This window comes from Gekko japonicus, unplaced genomic scaffold (genome assembly GCF_001447785.1).
Source record: "Gekko japonicus isolate JY-2015 unplaced genomic scaffold, Gekko_japonicus_V1.1 scaffold55, whole genome shotgun sequence".
Taxonomy (NCBI): Eukaryota; Metazoa; Chordata; class Lepidosauria; order Squamata; family Gekkonidae; genus Gekko; species Gekko japonicus.
In genome coordinates, this window is record NW_015160837.1 from 101,161 (window position 1) to 120,579 (window position 19,419).

At 42.8% G+C, this 19,419-nt stretch overlaps 1 protein-coding gene across 1 annotated transcript in view; it reads right to left on the reverse strand.

Annotated features, from left to right (window-relative positions):
• Positions 1-953: 953 nt before the first annotated feature.
• N4BP2 (NEDD4 binding protein 2) overlaps positions 954-19,419 on the reverse strand; it is a 46,266-nt gene continuing 27,800 nt past the window's right edge. Inside the window, exons 8-16 of the mRNA XM_015418343.1 lie at positions 18,339-18,424; positions 16,914-16,956; positions 15,256-15,485; positions 11,604-11,722; positions 10,876-11,011; positions 9,635-9,823; positions 8,127-8,295; positions 7,291-7,414; positions 954-4,753 (exon numbers count right to left, since the gene is read on the reverse strand). Of these exons, the coding sequence (XP_015273829.1) occupies positions 4,708-4,753; positions 7,291-7,414; positions 8,127-8,295; positions 9,635-9,823; positions 10,876-11,011; positions 11,604-11,722; positions 15,256-15,485; positions 16,914-16,956; positions 18,339-18,424 (1,142 nt within the window). The 3' untranslated portion in view covers positions 954-4,707. The remainder of the gene's footprint in view (positions 4,754-7,290; positions 7,415-8,126; positions 8,296-9,634; positions 9,824-10,875; positions 11,012-11,603; positions 11,723-15,255; positions 15,486-16,913; positions 16,957-18,338; positions 18,425-19,419) is intronic.

Consider the following 19,419-nt stretch of genomic DNA (forward strand, 5'->3'; position numbering starts at 1 on the left):
GACAGAAGACCCATGAATGTTCCAGGCGAGTCCTCAATTGTCTCAATAAAATCACTGCAAAGTATCAGAGACAAAAATAGAGCTGGAGGATTCTCAGCTGTGAAAACAGAAGCAGGATGAGGAGGGCTTGGGACAGGGAGAAGGAAGGTGCTGGGTTCTCTCACAGCCACCCATCCCCATCTTCATCCACTGTGGCCTTAAGAGTCTTGGGCACACAGTTCTCCAAACCAAGCATGGCTGCAGCCCTCAAATGGCTTGTTGCGTTTTTGCTTGGGAAAGACTCGCTAATTTTCAGGCCTACTTCTCTACGAGTGCTTCTCCATACAGAAAAATCCCTCCATATGCAAAACTAGACAGATAGGGTGTAACAGAAAGGATCACTTTTTTGGTATGGATAGCCATTCAGTCAAACGATCTTCCACTAGACATTTGAAGTGGTAAACCCAGAAGATTACGCCTTAAATGATCAACAAATATTAATTGGTGCAGTGCGACAGTGTTTGAAGGAGTTCACCTGCATCATCTCATAACCCTTACGACAGCACTGCAAGGTAGGCCAATCTTATCCTCATACTGCAGCTGAGGGGTCCAGCACACACCTGGCTTCAGGTGACATTTGAACCTGGGACCTCTCTGAAGAAAGATCATTTCGTACCTGCGATGCAATTTCAGCTGAAAAGTTAAGCCGCTCATAATTTCCTAAGTTTTTTTACTTTATATTTCAGTCATTTCTTTCAAGAGATGGATGCAAAATTTTAGTTTTGGTTCATTTTCTCTCAGTTTTGTCAAGTGCCCCTTTAAAACAAAAGCACGGGATCATAAATATCTTTATTAAACTGGATTTTATTTGAAATCCTTCACATAAAAATTCTGCACCCTAACAGCAAAGTATTACAAAAAAGATAGGAAAACAGAGTAGAGCTTTATACACTTTTTTCTTTTCTTTTCTTAAAAAAAAAAAAAACCTTTTAAAAATAAGAGTCCATCAGCGTATTGGCCATTTCTTTATATGACATGGCAAATCGGAGGTACGATGTCGATTTTTAGTATTTATACTTTGATACTAGAGCTATCATCATCTGCTGACTGTTCAGCAGGTGAGAGAACAGCCTCCTCCTTCCTTTGAAACAGGGCGCGGGGGGAATCACTAATTTTCCCCCTCCACACCAACATTCCTGACCAGTCTTGGCCACCTGCATGGAAAGTTGTTAACATATGACCTGGGCTCACAGATGGCAGCAATTTGTTGAACTTACGTTGCCAGCAAAAGTCCTGTGGCAACAACTGGAAATTGCTGCTAGCCATAGATGCTCTGTTTTACATGTTGCACTAGTCCATGCAAAGTGTGGAGGGCAATATGTATTTTGTGCATTAGTCTGTAACGCTTGAGCACAGCGTAGGACAGAGTTTATGCAGTGTTCCGGTATTTGGTGTGTTGCACTCTGTCCATCTGTCCAGGAAGAGAGATTAGGCAGTGTTCTAGGAAGCCTGAACTGCACACTTTAGCTTATAGGATTACTTTCCAGTAACACGCCGATGGCCACTGAGTGACACTGGAAATCTCTCATTTCTCTAGGCACTTTCTCTCTCCCTGCCCCTAAACCACCACCCTGAGTAAATTTCATTTCTTTTAAATAGTTGCATTAACGGCTTGGCAGCATTAACGATACTTATCCACACATGCTCATCAGATCTCCTCACGAGGTTAATGTAAGATAACTCTCATAATAAAAAAGGGTAAATAGGTTATATCATTCTTCCCCAGTTTAAGATACCTGACTTTTCACATTAATGACACTCCTGATTAAGCTGAGTAGAATTACGGGACGTTAAAAAATAAGTGTTTTCTTCTATACATGTACGGAACCCTCAAATGGTTAGTTCTCAATAACAATCTACTACAATTTCAAAAGAAGAGCCGGAGGGTACAATCTAGTGGTCAGTTGTCCTGAGCAGGTGTCACTGAAGTGAGTGGGATTTGCACAAAGGCATCAGGCAGTTTGCAAAGGGAACCCTGATTACCGAAGCAAGAATGCATCACCGACCCAGAAGAAAATCAGCTATTAACACCAGTGTATTGAACAGGCAACTTGGGCCCTTCACAGCATGGTTTCCCTACGCAAATGCCTCTTCTTATGTTGGGGGGGGGGGAGGAGTGTGTGATTGACACAAACCTGTCGTCTTCTTTTTTACTGCTTACACAAGACATGAGGAATCATAGTTTTCCATCAACCGAACATGAAGCAAAAGACATTATTCTGTGCGGCAGCAATGGTAAAGTGTAAAGCAGCCTTAATTTAGATCAGATTCTTGACTATGTTTCTTTGACGAATCCAAGAAAAAGTCTGAAAATGCACCTGTCTTTTACCACTGAGGGCAACAGGAACAGAAACAGAATTGGTTTCTTTGGCTATCTGGCAGTGCAATTAAAAAAGAAAAAAAAGACTCCACTATCAAGTCATTTTAAGGTAACGGAAAAAGCATCTGTTTTTCCACATAACTCTGTAAAAGAAAAGGGCAGTTCAGGTTTTCATGCCACCGCCTCTTCTGCCAGGCATTTTTTCTTAAAACTATTCCCATCTTTCACATTAAAAGTTCCATGATAACAATAATTTCCCCATCGTTTAAAGAGGCTGCAGTTAATTTAGATACCAACATTAGTAAAACGTACCAATATGGGGTTCCTGATCCAGGGAAGCCGGAGGGCAGTAGCAAGCTCTGGGTCTTCTCCTTTGCTCTCTGACCTCTTTTTTCCCCCTTCCATCTGAAAGGCAGTTATTCATTCCAGAAGTGATTACCTGTCAGTTGCAGCCAGCAGAGGAGAGGAGGAGGAAAGGCAGTGCCTGGACAACACGATCACCAGAAAGGTGATCCCTGCTGTTGGAACTGCAAGGCCACCTAAGTACTGGATGTGGCCCACCACCACCACCCTGGCAATCTTTTGCCCGCCAATTAAAACTGTTTACCTAAAGAATCAGGGTGATTACAGATGAATGCAATGTAGACAAAGACATCATCTGAGTTCATCTAGCCAGTAATTGTTGTAGAGATTTGCATTGTGTATTCTATGTAAAAGAGGCATCCGGATTTGAAAATGCACTCTTTAAAAATTCACTGTATGTGAAGGATTTTTAAAAAAAACTATTTCACACTCCTGTTTACGTAGTTCTTGGCATGCAACCTGCAGCTATCCTAAAAATGCCGAGGAATTAAGAAAAACAACCCACAAACATATTTCAAAGGGCACTTGCATTTCAACTGTGAGAGAAGAAAGGCGTACATGGATGGCATCCTTTTTCTTGATGAAAACAAATTTTTAAAACATGCCAATACTGTTTTGCTTGTTACGGGGGCACTGAATCCCAAGGGAAAGATTCAACCCTCTTAAGTTTATAACCGGTATCATCATCATAGTTTGCTGTTCCAAAACGTGTCTAAAAACATCTTGAAGTTAATCACCACCTACCCCCGGCAACAAATTCATGCATTTAAAAACCCGTCTGAAATAGGCTGCTGTGGCCGTAACGAAGAAAGATTTTCCCCAGTGAAACTGCATGAACTACCCTTCCTGACATGAGTAAGCCGTCGGTGCTTTAGCAGCAGCACGGCCAGGAATTCCGTAGACAAGACTCTTTTCACCAGGGCAGTTGCTGTGATGGGAGAGGCTGCTATTTAACAAGACTGCTATCGGCAGAGCTGCTGATGGCTCAAGAACTGCCTTGAGCTGGCAGACCCGCTATGTAGTGACTCTGCCAATCTGCTGGTGTCTTCTCTAGAAGAGCGCATGATTTTTTATTGCAAGGTGGAGAATTTCTCCTCCTGAAGAATTTGAGACAACAATCCCAAGCCGGTGGCTCCTCTGGTGGCCCATGTCGGAGACCTAATTCATAGAGCTCCAAAGGAGAAGATGCTTCCCTGGGCATTCCAATGCTGAGAGCAGTTGTGTGTGAATATCCTAGCTGCGTAGCACGGGACAGATCCCAACGCTGAAGTGAATACGGACGCTTCTGCTTACAAGGAGCTCTAACTCACAGGGAGTCTACAGAGGTTACGACCAGGGCGAGTTTAGCAAATAATCTACCCTGGTCACAATAACTCGATCATTTAAAAATCCCTCACTTCCACAGGCAGCGCAGGCACCTGGAATGGGTCTCTGTTACTTAAAGGATTTCTTTTGCACCACTATGAGAACAGGGAAAGGGACCCACGGTATAAATAACAGTCAGGCCCTGTTACTGGACCTAGTGGGTCACTTCGTTTCTCCAGCTTCCAGTTGCTTCAGTGTCTTTGAAATAATCTTGGAAGCATAAAAGAGAGTTACTTGCCTTTCAGAGGCATACACAGAACAGGAAGAATAAAAAAGTGCAGAGCCGGGGATCTCATGAATATTCTCTCTATCAGGTAAGAAGAACTGGAGCCAGAACTTCCCTTTGAAAGTTCACTTCTTGTACAGAAGGACTATAAAGGCCATGGACTTTCTGACAGCGAAAGGCCTGCCCAATACTTCCCTTTACAAAAAACTAAACACAGAAGTCCCATTCACCTGGGCAGGGGGAACATGCTGACAAACACACCATCTAAAAACAAATTAAAACGTTAATAGCAAAGATGGTTCTCTGAAGAGTAGGAGAGTAACCCTAATATACTCGGAAGCTGCCCGTGTGTCTCCGTACTCTCAGATTTCACGGTCCTCTTCACAACACCCTTTTACTTCAGCGTGACCTTCAAGCAGCCTGGCTTTATTTCTGTGAACCTGCAAATCGAGGGGAGATGCAACTTCAGAGGTAACATAATGAATCAATTACTAGCTTTACATTTATTTATTAAGGGAGTCCATGTGCCGCTTTTCCGTTTGAATGAATTCCCGAGGCCACTAATGAAACACAAAATACAGCACGAGCAATATCCAGAAATACAGTCCCATTAAACCCAAGGTAATGAACAAGCTCCTTCAAAGGCCCCTCGGAAGAAATGTGTCTCCAGATTTTCCAGAAAACTTGCACCTCACAGAGGAGCAAGTTTCATAGCCCAGGGGTGACGGCCGAGAAAACTCTTCCCACAGTCCTCGCCCACCAAATGTCTGAAAGGAACAGGCTCCTGAAGCAGGTGCCTTCCTCCCCCTTTATCAGGACCTTGCTGGCTGCTAGGCTGGGAAAAAGTCCTTCAAGTGCATTAAACCTAACCAGTTGAGGGCTTTAAAGGTCAAAACTTTGAACTGGGCCCACAAACAGTTGATAAAATACTTTTTTTTTTTGAGCCCCCAGAGGGGATTTTTTAATTATTTTTTTGTCACTAAAAAAACTACAACAGAAAAAAAGGGGAGGGGAAACTACATATACGGGAGAAAGTAAAGAACCCACTACTAACTAAAACCCCAAGAGAGGAGATCCTCCAACTAGCTTAGATACATTGAGTCTTCTCATCATTGATCCCTTTATAAACTGAGTCAAACATTTATAGCACTTTTTCTAACAGCTGATAAAATACTGAGGTTCAGTGCAGAGGCCTCCTGTTAAAACTTTGGCCACAACGTTTTGTACTAACTGAAGTTTCTGGACCATCTTCAAAAGCAGACTCATGTGAAGGAGGAGGAGGAGGAGGAGGAGGAGATTGGATTTATACCCCGCCCTTCACCACCCAAAGGTGTCTCAGAGTGCTTTACAAACTCCTTTCCCTTCCCCTCCCCACAACAGACACCCTGTGAGGTGGGTGGGGCTGAGAGAGCTCTGACAGAAACTGCTTTTTCAAGGACAGCTGTGCCAGAACTATGGCTTGCCCAAGGTCATCCAGCCAGGTGCAAGTGGAGGAGTGGGGAATCAAACCCGGTCCCTCCCAGATTAGAGTCCGCGCACTTAACCACTACACCAAACTGGCTCTCATTGCACATTGCAGCAATCTAACCTGAATGTTACCAAGGCACCGGCGATAGTGGGCCAGGTCACCTTTCCCCAGGAACGGCTGCAGCTGGCAAACCAACCTAAGCTGGTAAAGAAGCACTCATAGCCACCTCTGCCTCTGTTTTATCAACGGACAAAAAGGAGTCCAGGATTATCTACCACCTCCCAGCCTGATCCTCCAAGGAGAATACAACCTTGTTCTAGACACTGTACATCTGTTCTTTAAACTTTACACTCAGCTTTACTCCTTGATCCACAACACTTCCCAAGTTGATTTTTTCATCCAGCCCAGGCTGGAAGGGAGAGGGGGTATATAAATACATTTACTAGGCCTAATAAACATAGGAGTATCTACTATCTTGCAAGCTTGTTCTACATACTCAAGGGTGCTTCAGGGTTATGTTTGCTGGAAGAAGGGAATCTTCCCCCTCTCCCCATGCCATGCAACAAATTGCCTTTGCAAACCAATGGAACTCTGAAAAGCAAATTACAGCGTGGTAGTCTATGAAGTCTGAAGATGAAAGGAAAAAATGTACTGGCCCTTAAGCGCACCTAATGTGTTCTGGCCATCATGGATCCTGGCCATCAAATGAAAAAGCTGTGCTTTATGATATGTGAAGAGATGCTTTTGAAAGTGAAAAGACAGGAACATGCCAGAGTATAAGATGGGGTTTGAGGTAACCTAACAGCTGCAAGAGAAGAAAAAAATTACGCAGTTCACACTCTGTATATAGATCCATGCCCAGATTCACCAAGCCTTCCATCTCTCCTTTGTTATTTCCCCAGTAGCTTTACCGTAGGAGCCTTCGGGGTAAGGCGGGGTATAAATTTAAATATAAATAAATATAAATACCGTAACTCATTCTCAACTGTCTGTTCTCCCTTGTTTCCATCTTTTCCTTGCAGGTGAAAAACTAGTAAAACTGAACAATGGCTATCGCTGTATTAAGATGGTATCGCTGGGATGCCCGAAGGGTTACCTCTCAGTGAAGCTCTAGGCTTCTATACAGAAGTTTCACAGAAAACAGGGGTGGTATCCTGTAGGCCTAGCGATGTGTGCAAACAGCTTTGTAACATTCATCCAGACCCTCCACCAGTGTTCCCTCTAAGCTGAGTTGGTGTGAGCTAGCTCACCGTTTTTTTAGCCTCCGGCTCACCCATTTTTGTCTTCGCTCAGGAAGGAGGGCTCCAGAGCAAACTAATTTATGTAGAAGCCAAATAGCTCTCTCACCACTTTAATGCCAGGAGCTCACAAAGTAGAATTTTTGCTCACAAGACTCCACAGCTTAGAGGGAGCACTGCCCTCCACTACGTCTTTCAGAAGTAACCAACCACCAGTTGTTGTTGTTGTTTTTTTTAAAAAAAATCATAAATGGGGCATTATTTAGCTCACCTGAATTTGTGGCTTCCCAGATACTTAATGACTGCTGGTCTGATGCGAGCGACACCTCCCAGGCTATGGTTTCCCTTTCCTGTGATCACGTAGAGATATGGTTTACCACCAGCTTGGCTGCATTCTGTAACACAGGTATGACAAGGGTCACAGCGTTCTCTTTTCACACACGTTTTTTTTTAACGTAACGGTAAAACAAAAAACACATCAGTAAGTGAAGTGATCTCCACTTCTTTATCTGAATGTATGAAATTGCCTTATAGTGATTCCATTTATTAGCGAGTCCAGCCCAGTAATGTCTACTGTGAGCAGCACTCGCTTGCCAGAGTTTGCCCCAGTCCTGTTATCCGTGGAGCCCTTTCACTGGAGCTGCCAGAGACTGAACTTGGGACCTTCCATATACAAAGCATCTTCTTCATTTGCCGAGCTATAGCCCCTACCCACAGGCAACAAGACCTGTTTTTTTCCAGTGGCCGGGGGGTGGGGGGGGGGGGCACACACAGAATCCATGGAAGTTTAATATATCCACTGTAGTCCATGTAAGTAAAGGTAAAGGTTCCCTTGCTCGAAAGCCAGTCGAATCCGACTCTAGGGTTGCGGTGCTCATCTCCGTTTCAAAGCCGAAGAGCCAGCGCTGTCCGAAGACATTTCCGTGGTCATGTGGCCGGCATGACTAAACACCAGGGCGCACGGAACGCTGTTACCTTCCCACTGAAGTGGTACCTATTTATCTACTTGCAATTTCTTGCTTTCGAACTGCTAGGTTGGCAGGAGGTAGTCCATGTAGGCAAGTCCAAAAGAGCAAGCTGTTTTATGAAGATATTTTTTTTTCGTACCTTCTGTCTTCTCCTGCAACACTCTGGACAGATGGTCCAAAGCTTCATCCACATGAAGGCCATGAAGATCCAAAAGGTTTTCAGGCAGCGAGGAGGCGTTCACCGTCTCAAAGATCTGCACGGCAGCATCGTGGTTCGCTTCTTTCATCTTCTGCTCATGCAGGCGGCCCTTTATTCAAAACACACAGCAGCTGTCAAATCACAACAGGGGGCAACCTAAGCGCTGCACTGAACATCAGGGCTCAAGATATGACCCCACATGAGCAGGGAGCTGTTGTGTCCCCTGCCTCAAGGAGAATGAGCTGTATGGCTGGAATACATTTGTATCAGCAGATCAAGCGAGGCCCTGATCAAACAAGGTTCGGGATAAGGTAAATGAGACTGTGCAAAGCAGGAATAGAGGGTAAAGATCATGCAGCCTCTAAATGAGCACAAGGATTGTTGCCACAGAACAATGAAACTCTGCCTTCCAGTGTTAAGAGAAGCATCCACAAGAGTGGTTTAAAAATACAATGCCTTGCGTAACAGCGCATGATAAAGGCCGGGGTATATACTCCCCTCAAGCGTGCCCAATTGCACTCTGTGCCTGTGATTCTCCAACAGCAGCCCCACGGCATGCCTCTTTCACTAATGAAGTGATGTTCATCATAGGGCAGTGGTGGCGAACCTATGGCACGGGTGCCAGAAGTGGCACTCAGAGCCCTCTCTGTGGGCACACGTGCCATCGCCCCAGCCAGGTCCAGACCATCATTAAAGTGTCGAATTCTCTGCCAAATAATTTTAAATAAATGAAAGCATTTGGGATTGCTTTCCTTACTTTGTTTGGATCATCTTAAGTTAATGCATGAGTTGTTTTTTCTAAAGTAAAACCTCAGTATTCAGGTTAAACTGCCGTGTTGGCACTTTGCGATAAATAAGTGGGTTTTGGGTCGCAGTTTGGGCATGCGGTCTCTAAAAGGTTCGCCATCACTGTCATAGGGGATGGGAAGACTGCCTTTCAGTGGGAAAAGTCGGACATTCTTCTGGGCATGCCCCAACCTCTCGGGTGCATCCAATGTAGGCTAGTGGTTGTAACTAGTAAACCATTATATATTGGCTTACATTAATTCCCTTACAAGCTATCTAGATGGTAGCTTGCGGAGCTTTAATTAGCTACAGTAGCTCTGCACTGGGCCTACCAAAGACAGAGCTCTTCCCAGCTGGACTTGCTCATTGAAGAAAGGTACACTTGTTCTGCCTAGTCCCTGGGTCAATGCAGGGGAAAGCCTTCAGACATCTTGATATACTCTGGATGGCTTGTGGGAAAACTTCCTCAATACTGATTTCTGTACATAGCCCATATGGAGACCTCATGAAGATGAACAACTCACTCAAGTCATACTTGATTTGTGGCTCTCTAGTACTGATACATCTGCAGGCTTCTGTGACTATCAAAAGCCATCTAGGTGGGTTATGGGAACCACAAAAGACTCCCCATTTCCATTACAGAAACTAATAAAACAATTTACCCGTTGTACATAAAATGCTGCTACAGGCTTCATTCCCATGCGATAGGCCTCCCCAGCTTTTCTCAGACACTCATGCCATTCCTTCTGGTGAAGAAAAGCCTCTGCCCTGAAGTCATCGTATCCGGGGTATCTGAAGTCCTGGAATTTCTTGTCAGAGAGGATGTCATCTGACTCCTTGCACTTTTTGGCCTGTGATTCAAGACAGTTATGCTCAGACCACAATCAAATGCTGGAAGTCACTTTAGGTCTCCACCGTGGAGAAAAGTGAGGTAAAAATGAACAGACTCTCACTAAATGAAACCATCTCCTGGGTGCTCATTTCAAAATAGCCACGGGGAAGAAACCAAACCTACAATAACCAAGATAAACCTTTCCTAGGTATTAATATTAATATTATTAGCTTCATTTATACTCCACATTTCTTACTCGGACTCCGGGTGGACACCAAATGACATAAGAACTGTTCGGCCAATCAGCAAGCAAATTACAAAGACGACCGATTCCCCACAAGCATCTGTTCCACTGTCGCTCTTCCTACCCCGTCCCCCCCATCGTATTGGTCAATTTCACACATTTTGACCTGCACCTCCCCCCAATTTCCCCGTCTTCTCGATCCTGTTTTTTGAGGATCAAGAAGATGCGGAGGAATTCGGGGGGAGATGTGGGTCAAAATACGGCCACACAGTGAATAGTGTGAAATTGACCAATACGACCAGGGGAAACAGAAGAGCGACGGCAGCACAGCTGCTTGTGAGGAATTGGTCAAAGTATGATAAAAAGATCTGACTGTAACAGCAAAGACTCCTAGTAAAACAGCACACACGTGCACGCGCACAAAAAAAGAATAATGGTGTAGGGCTGGGCAGGGCTGGAAGGATTTACGGGCATCAGAAAGACTATTTGGTCAATCAGCAAGCAGAGTACAAAATATGATCGAATAATTCAGTCGAACAACAAATGTTTTTAATAACACAAGATAATACAGCGGAACTGGGACTGAAGAATTGGAAAAACAACACAGGTAAACAAAAAACCATCTAGGCAATCAAACAGTCAATGCAGGTAACATTTGTTGTGTATATAAAACAATGCAATTTTAGCAAGATTCTTATCAAAACAAAATCATGCAACTGGGCTGGGAACTAAAGAACTGTTGTTTAAGACAACATAACCAGAGGATCTGTCTGTCACTAAAACACTAAGATTATGTATTTGTAATGAGTTTGCAGAAGGGCCATTACCTTTTTCTCTCGGCTCTTCAAAACACCGTAAGAAGAGAGAGCTGTACCCTGAGCTGTTTCTTTGGCTACAACTGTTTTTACTGGGTCTGCCTCCAGGACACAGTTCAGAAACTGGACCGTTTGTTCCAAAGAATAACTACAGCAAATAAAAAGCAAACAAAGTACACTGAATAATTCTGGACGTATTATCATCAAATGAAAAAGAAACATCCTGCTATAACAAGAGAGAGAGAAAGAGGGAGGGAGAGACCAAATTGTTGATCTTTCTTACTTTATACAGCAATGTAGTTTGCAAACAATGCATTCACAATAAGGCAAGGGCTACAAAACCAGGCCACTGCCTCTTCTGCCAATATGCCTTTACTGGTTAGACTTTTAACACCTTTTCCCACAAAGTGATCTGGAGCGGAGAGGTAATCCCAAGGCCCATCTCTGGTCCAGAGTAATTATCCCATCGCACTCCACACTATAGCAATGCCTTAACTCAATGGAAACACTAAAGATGGTCAAGCAGTGCAGAATGTGTGCATGACTGTCACTGGAAACATCTGGGGAGAACTAAGGATAGGTCTATAAAGGAACGCATGCTTTTTTGAAGTTATGTCCAGTAATACTTTGGGAGGAAAGAAGCCACAGCAAGCAGCCTTTGGTGGAAAGACTCTATTTCTGTTCCACCGATAATGCATCATGCTACAAGATATTAACAACTTACAAAAAGCAGAGCTTACTTGTAGTCCTTGAAGATGTCCATTAAGAAGTTTGGGCTAATGGTTGGGAACATCTCCAGTAGTTGCTTCTCCTTCAGGATGGCAGCACAGTCTTTTGTAGCCATGAAGGGAAAACGTTGCTAATCCAGAGAACAAGGTATTCATTATAATTACATACCAAATAAGTCTTTTCTAGAAGAATATTGTAGCTGAATTGTAACCAGAAAAAAACAAGTCACAGTTTTCTGCGTTCTTGCTATTTGTTTCAGATAATCTGTGGTTGGCAATACTGTTCATAAAGAAACACTGGAGAACAAAAAGACTGCATGCAGAACTGTCTTCAAGACATTTTTGGAAACTTATACCTTAGATCTACTGAAACCAAGGGATGTTCTAACTCCAGGTATATTGTACAACATTTTAATGATTTTGGGAAATATAAATAAGAACATAAGAAGAGCCCTGCTGGATCAGATCAATGGTCCATCTAGTCTAGCACCCTCTCTCACACAGTGGCCGACCAGTTCCTCTGAAGGTCCAACAACAAGGCACAGAGGCCGAGGCCTTCCCCTGATACTTTCTCCTAGCTCTGGGATTCAGAAGTTGACTGCTTCTGAACGTGGAGGTTCCCCTCAGCCACCATGGTTAGTAACCATTGATAGACTTATCCTCCATGAGTCTATCTAATCTCCTTTTAAAGCTGTTTATTCCTGTGACCATCACTACTACAATAAAGATGATAACTGTGAACTGAAGTAAAATAGAAAGGGATAAACCTAAATGTCCCATAAGAGAGATAAAACAGTATTTCTAGTTATTGCTGACCGTGCAATCCCCAGCAGAGTTACACCCTTCTAAGCTCATTGACTTCAATAGACCTAGAAAGGTGCAACTCTGCTTAGGAATCCCTGTTAAAATGTAGGGATGGGTACGAACCAGTTCATGAACCAAAATTCATCACAAATTTGGCCCAGTTTGTGGCCCCTGAGTCGATGTTCCACTTGGAAGTGGGGGGGGGGGGGGGAGCGAAATGGATCGCTGAATTGGCTTGCAGACATTTAAACCTAACAGTGGGGCAAATGTGCCTGTCCACTGTTAGGCTGACAGAGCTGCGAGCCACTTTAGTGATCCATTTTGCTCCCCCCCACACACTTGGAAGTGAGGAGGGAGTGAAACAGACAGGTTTAATGGCTTGCAGCCATTTAACCCTAACAGGGGGTGGGTGTGCCTGTCCGCTGTTAGGCTGACATGACGGCAAGCCAATTCAGCGATCCGTTTCACTCCCCCCTGCTGCGCTAAATGGATCGCTGAATTGGCTTGCAGCCATTTAAACCTAACAGGGGGAAAGATGCCCCCGTCTGCTGTTAAGCTGACATGGCTACAAGCCAATTCACTGATCTGTTTTGCTCCTCCCCGCTGGAAAGCTGCCAGCCATTTAACCCTTCCTGGGTGATCCTCTGGGGAAAAGGTGCATCCAAACCGGCCAGTTCAGAGATTTTGGGCTTGTTTTGGGACTGCCCCAAACTCAACTGCATTTTTCTGGTTCGTGCCCATCCCTATTAATATGTAAAGTTACCAGTGAACCACATCCTTAGCTATCAAGAATATGCAAGATTTTAAAAAACCATGAAAATGAAACCTTACACTAACTCAAATTCACTGTTAAAAACAATTTTGGGACAAATTCTGAAATACAGTATATTTGAATTTAACTGTGTCCTGGAAAGATACCTACCAGAGGGCAAACTAACAGCAGAGTAAAAACTCTGATGAAAATGAATGAAATAAAATACTAAATACTTTCCTAGTGTCTAGCTGGGATATTTGTACACTGCATTCTCTTTATATAACAATGGTAATAGTCTTATTCTGCTCATGTATGAAAAAGTTGACTAATCACAACTTGATTGTTTAAAAACAGGCAGAACGTTTCTTAAATCAGCATAAATTAATATTTAAAATCAAATGAAGAGAAGAAGAGATTGGATTTAAACCCCGCTCTTCACTACCCAAAGAAGTCTCAGAGCAGTTTACAATTTCCCTTCTCTTCCTCTCCCCACAACAGACACCCTGTGAAGTGAGAGAGCTGAGAGAGCTCTCTTGAGAACTGGCCGTGAGAGAATAGCTCTGAGAGAACTTGTAACTGACCCAAGGTCACACCAGCAGCTGCATCTGGAGGAGTGGGGAATCAAAACCCGGTTCTCCCAGATTACAGTCTGTGCTCCTAACCACTACACCAAACTGGCTCTCAACACACAAAAAAAGCATACAATGTTATCAAGATACGTACCAATAAATACAGCTATAAAAAGTCTATAGGGATCTCTTTAGCTAACACAGTATATTCAGCAAAATTATGATTTGAAAAAGTAAACCAATATCTGTATTTATAAACTTAGAAGCCTTCTTTAAAATAAGCACTCAAACTGAAAGTTCCTCAATTATTATTTGGGAAGCAGCTAAACATACTTTAGAGGGATAAGCTTTGCCTTGTATCTCAATAAAATTAAGAGAGAAAGAGAGGAGTGATTGTCTTCAAAAAAAATCCCTCTCTAGAACGTCAGTATAAAGAAAATCAACAAGAAAGCCTTTTGAAGGAAATCTAGATGGAGAAGAATAAACTTGACTAAATTGATATGATCTCTCTCCATAAAAAGATGCTTTATATAAAACAAAGATTCTTTGAAAATGCTGATAAAGCTGGAAAATTATTAGTGGCAAGATTAAAAAAGAAGCAAGCTAAAGAAGAAGAAAGTAAAATGATAAAAACAACCACTATAAATCTCCATGCCAGAGATTTCACAAGCAAACACAGGGAACTCTACATTTAGCCTTTAGCTAAATGAGATCGTTAAGCCCAATCACACTCTGCATTTTAGCTTTACGAAAGAACCAGAACTATGCTCCTGTGCCCTTCTTTCAATTTACAAGTTCTGATTCCTTCCCTACAAGTTTACTACTGTATATTACAGGTACAAGCACAACGCTATGCTTAGGCTTGGGCAATGGGACCATATTTACAACCCTTAAAGTCCTGACCAGCTATGCTGCTCTGAGATTACCCTTGGTCCTGCACCAGGGGGGTTTATTCTTCCTTTTCTTTTGTACCCTTAGAAGCTCATTGACTCACGAATCTTGAGCAGCAGAAAACATGTATTTCTTATTTTTTAGATGCAGGAGCTAAAAGGACTGAGACAAATTTTGCAATTGCCAGAGTGATCTTGGGTTCCTTGTCACTGAACAAAAGAGCCAGGGTTTCCGGAGTACAGGGGGACAATTGGTTGAATAAAGGCTTAATATAGTAAAATCCCTCATCATCTCAAAGAATCTGCATTCCAGCAGGGCATGAAAAGATGTATCCATCCACGAGGGCAAACTCTGCCAGTGTAGGGCCTATTCAAAAAATCTCCCTTGCGAAACCATTGTAAGGTATAATGTTCAGTCTTATGAACAAAAAGGCTCTGCAGTGAGGTGGGATGGTAAGTAGGGGGTTTATTGTGTGCAATTACTGCTGTTGGAGAAATGCTGGGGGGGGGATGCACTCACTCTGGAAACTGCAAAGGGGGTGAGTTTATGCATTGGGGGGTGCAGTAATTGATCCCATGCTCTGCTACCATTGCACACTGCAGTTCAGCATAGGATGACAGACATCTTTAATAAGTAATATTCATACCAGTTCCTGTTTTTCTTGTAAAGCTATTTCTTCAGACATTATGTCCCGGAGCGAAACTTTCTGTGTCTGGACATTCCAGTGATCCATGAAGGGGAAAAATTCTGAAACGGCCATGCTTTCTGCAGATGGGCAAGAGGCTAAGGAAGCAGTTTTTTGTACTTGATGGTTTGTATGCTGAGGAAAGACATTGTCCGTATCCCGTAGACAGAACTGCTCAAACTGTGTAGGATCTTCAGAAGTAAGAAAAAGGGAAGGCAATTAAGAATTAAACAGAACAATTATGTGAAAGAAGGTTTTAAAAAAACAATTCAAATGCATTTCATTTTCTTGACCTCAATGAAGAGCAGAGACATACCCAATCGATCCATTGCAACTGGTATAATGTAACAACTCTACAGATATGGTATAATTTAAATATTTTGCAGCATTGCACTGATGCAGAATTAACATGCTTCATCATGAGGATAGAAATGATTAAGAAATGGAGTTAGGACCTGGACAACTTAACAAAAATGATGAAAGACATTCACTGATCTTCAGATTTTCAGGCTTTGATTCCACAGTTAATTTACCCAGCAATACAGGACCAACATTTACTTTTTAGCCTATACCTCAGGCTCTCTTTGTTTCTCTCCTCCTCTTCTCTCCCTTACTCTCACCTTCTTGGTCTCTCTCCCCCACCCTGCCCATCTTTATTCTTCTTCTTTCTTTTTTTTACTGTTTTAATAGTGGTATAGTCTGGTGAGGCCTCTTTTAAAATCAGGCCAGGACACACTAATTTGAACACCAGCACTTTGAAGTGATTCTACATTGAGGGAGATTTAATTTGGCATTGGTAAAATTTGGACTGGAAACTTTTTGATGTAAGGAGCCCAACTTTGTACTCATCCAATTGTGGAGAGCACCTATGAATACTGAGATCAATCAGGGCTATTTTTTGGGCAGGAACGCACAGGAACGGCGTTCCGGCTGGCTTCCGAGTTGGCCATGCCCAGCAGGAACGCATTAGCATAATAGGCCACACCCAACAGCAGAAACTCATTAGGATTGGCTACATTAGGGGGGTGTGCTACAAAAAAAGCCCTGGGTTTGGAGAACAAACAAGGTAAACAGAATAAGAAGCAAAAGGTGGGTGTGGCTGGATGAGCACACTTCTGGTAACATGGGGGTGTGGCCTAATATGCCAATGAGCTGTGCTGTCAGGGGTGTGGCCTAATATGCTAATGAGTTCTTGCTGTTGGGTGTAGCCTATTATGCTAATGAGTTCCTGCTGGGCTTTTTCTACAAAAAGAGCCCTGGAGATCATTATTATGAAATTGCTATGAAGGAGCGCACTGTTCACTGGAGGACACCCAGTTCTGAATCCCTACTTGGCCATGAAGTTGATGGAGTGACCTTGGGGCAGTCTCTCTCTCTCTCTCAGCCTAACTAGCATCACAAACTGGATGCTGCCAGGATAAAAAGAAGGAGGGGAGAACAGTATTGTAAGCCACTTTGGTTACTCACAGGGCAGTTATAAGGAATACACACAGACATAATCATGCTACCCAGCTGTGTCCAGGGCTAGCGTTCAGTAAGGAAATGAACTCACTTTCTCCAAATGCACAACATTCTGAACAAGGCAAAGGCCAGCGTGGCGAAGGAAAATATAGGCTTACCTTCAACAAGCAGCTTATGCAATTCTTCTCTTTTCTGACGCTTCTAAATTAAAACAAGTTAATGGATGATATACATGCTTTAATTTCAAAGCACTTCCTAGTTTTAAGAAAACAACAGTGCAATCCTAAACAGAGTTGCACCATTTGGTGTCCATTTAATTACAATGGACTTAGAAGGATATAATTCTGTTTAGGATTGCACTGTAAGATGAGTAACATTTATTTGCATCGGTGATTCTTCACAGAGGCCACAAGGCCTCCAGGGATGCTCTGCGGCATGACTTTTATTGCCTTCAAGAAGAACCGAACAAAGAATAATTCTGACAGAGCCATCCTTCACAGAGTTACACCCTTCTATAAGCCAAGTGACTTAGAAGGGTGCAGTCGTACTTAGGATGGCATGGCAAATATATCTATGTGGAAGTTAGCCTTAGGGTTAACATTTACTTTCTTCAGTATAGTCTCTCCAAGTACAATCATACTCCTGTTGAAACCAGCTGGAAAATTCCCACTGATTTTAATGAAGCTGACCTTGCCATATATGTGCCAAATCATCCCTCAATTTGCCCACAAGGTTCTAAGCCACGGGTGTCGAACTCAGTTGTTATGAGGGCCAGATCTGACATAAATGAAACCTTGTTGGGCCGGGCCATGTGTGTCATAAAATGTAATGCCAGGCAGCAAAGATATAAACTTTATAAAGGACACAAACACAAATTTAAAAAAAACACAAAACCTTAAAATAAAACATTAGCTCTGTAAGCTGCAAACCTACTTTTGATTTATTGACATTCACCACAGAAACCTCATGCTCAGAGTTCTGAGTCTAGGACCCAGGTTAAAACATGAAATGGCTGAGCGATTAAGAGAGTCTGGCGAAGCAAGCTATGATGCAGCTGCAGCAGCAGCAGCAGAACTGGAAGCAGGAGATGGCCAGTTCCACTGAGGGCCTGATGGCAGCCCTCCGGGGGCCTGATATGGCCCCCGGGCCACATGCTTGACACCCCCTGTTCTAAGCCATTGTTAAGTATCTGATTTTAGTTTTTATTACCACTTTTTCCATACATCCCAATATTTCATTTGAAATCTACATCTAACCATTCCTTCCAATAAATGAAAAATATCAAACTCATAACTTCTAATCCAACACGCACACACAGAGCTTCAAGAAACTCTAGATGTCCTACTGCTATATAGATACTGTACTAGCCCCCTCTTTCAAAGTGAGTTAGCATTGTGGGTTGCATATATTTAAAAAAGAGAGATTTGTTTTGACGCTGGAGTGCTCTAGATGTGAAAGTGATGTGTGTCCTATATATAATTTCATAAATGATGGAACGTTAAGCATATAGCTATTGCTGCAAACTAACAAGGACCGTATCTAAACAAAATGATAGTATAGCCATGCCATAAGAAATGTCTTACCATAATAGATGCTTTCCATTTTTCATGAATTTCTTTGGCCAAATTCAGATCAATATGAACTACATAATCTTCATTAGTTAACAGCTCTTATGGAAGAAAGAACACATTTAGGCAAAGCACTAAACTAACTAAACTTAGTCCATGCTGACCCCCCCCCCCCAAAAAAAATAATAATAATCAGGCAAGCACTTGTAAGATGAAGAAACAACCACGGCCTGAAACAACTAATCAGGAGCATTCTCTAAAACAGACATAACAATGCTTTCGAATCAACTCAGTTCGTGAGTCAGATCTCTAGTGCAGAATAAGCAAAGTAAATTAACTCAAAGCAGCATTAAAAAAACCCAGTTATTTGAAATAATATATAATCCAGTTCCCAAATAAAGGGATACAAAGACGGAAGGGTAGAGCTTTTCAGTTAAGGATCAGCTCAACTGTTTATGATATTGGTTGACCTCTGTGAGACAAAGTAAAACAGGCTGCAGTTTGGGACACCCAATAGTGGGAATCAAGGGACAGGCTTTGCCCCTACTTGAACCAAGGTGCCATTTTACTTTCTCCCATATAAGTGAATAGCGGCCAAAATGCTGACATCGCAGTATCACACAATAAGGAAGATGGTATCATCACAGTGCCTTCAATATACACGATGCTTTAGAAATTTGGGACCCAGGCCACATGTAAGTAGCTTCCATACAAGTCAACAGATGCTGCCATTCACTCACAGGGAAAAAACCCACGATGCACTTGGATAAAACACTGCAGTAGAAGCAAAGTCTGCCTACCTAACCCCTAATACAGCACAGCCTTGCCTCTGCCAATATGGTTCAGGATGTTCACATCCAATCAGTCTCTTTTTTTCCAGTATCACTGTATCAAACAGCAAAGTGGTTGGCCCCCATGTAGATCGTGAAAAAGCGGCTTGCCCAGTCCTCCTACAGAGAAGGTAAAGGGTAGGCATTTTGCAAGTTAACCAAAGGGAACAAACACACACAGTGAGAACTAGATTGAATGCAGAACTGGACTGATGAAGACTGAATATGTTCCAGAAGCACAGGCTACAGATAGCCGGGGGGGGGGG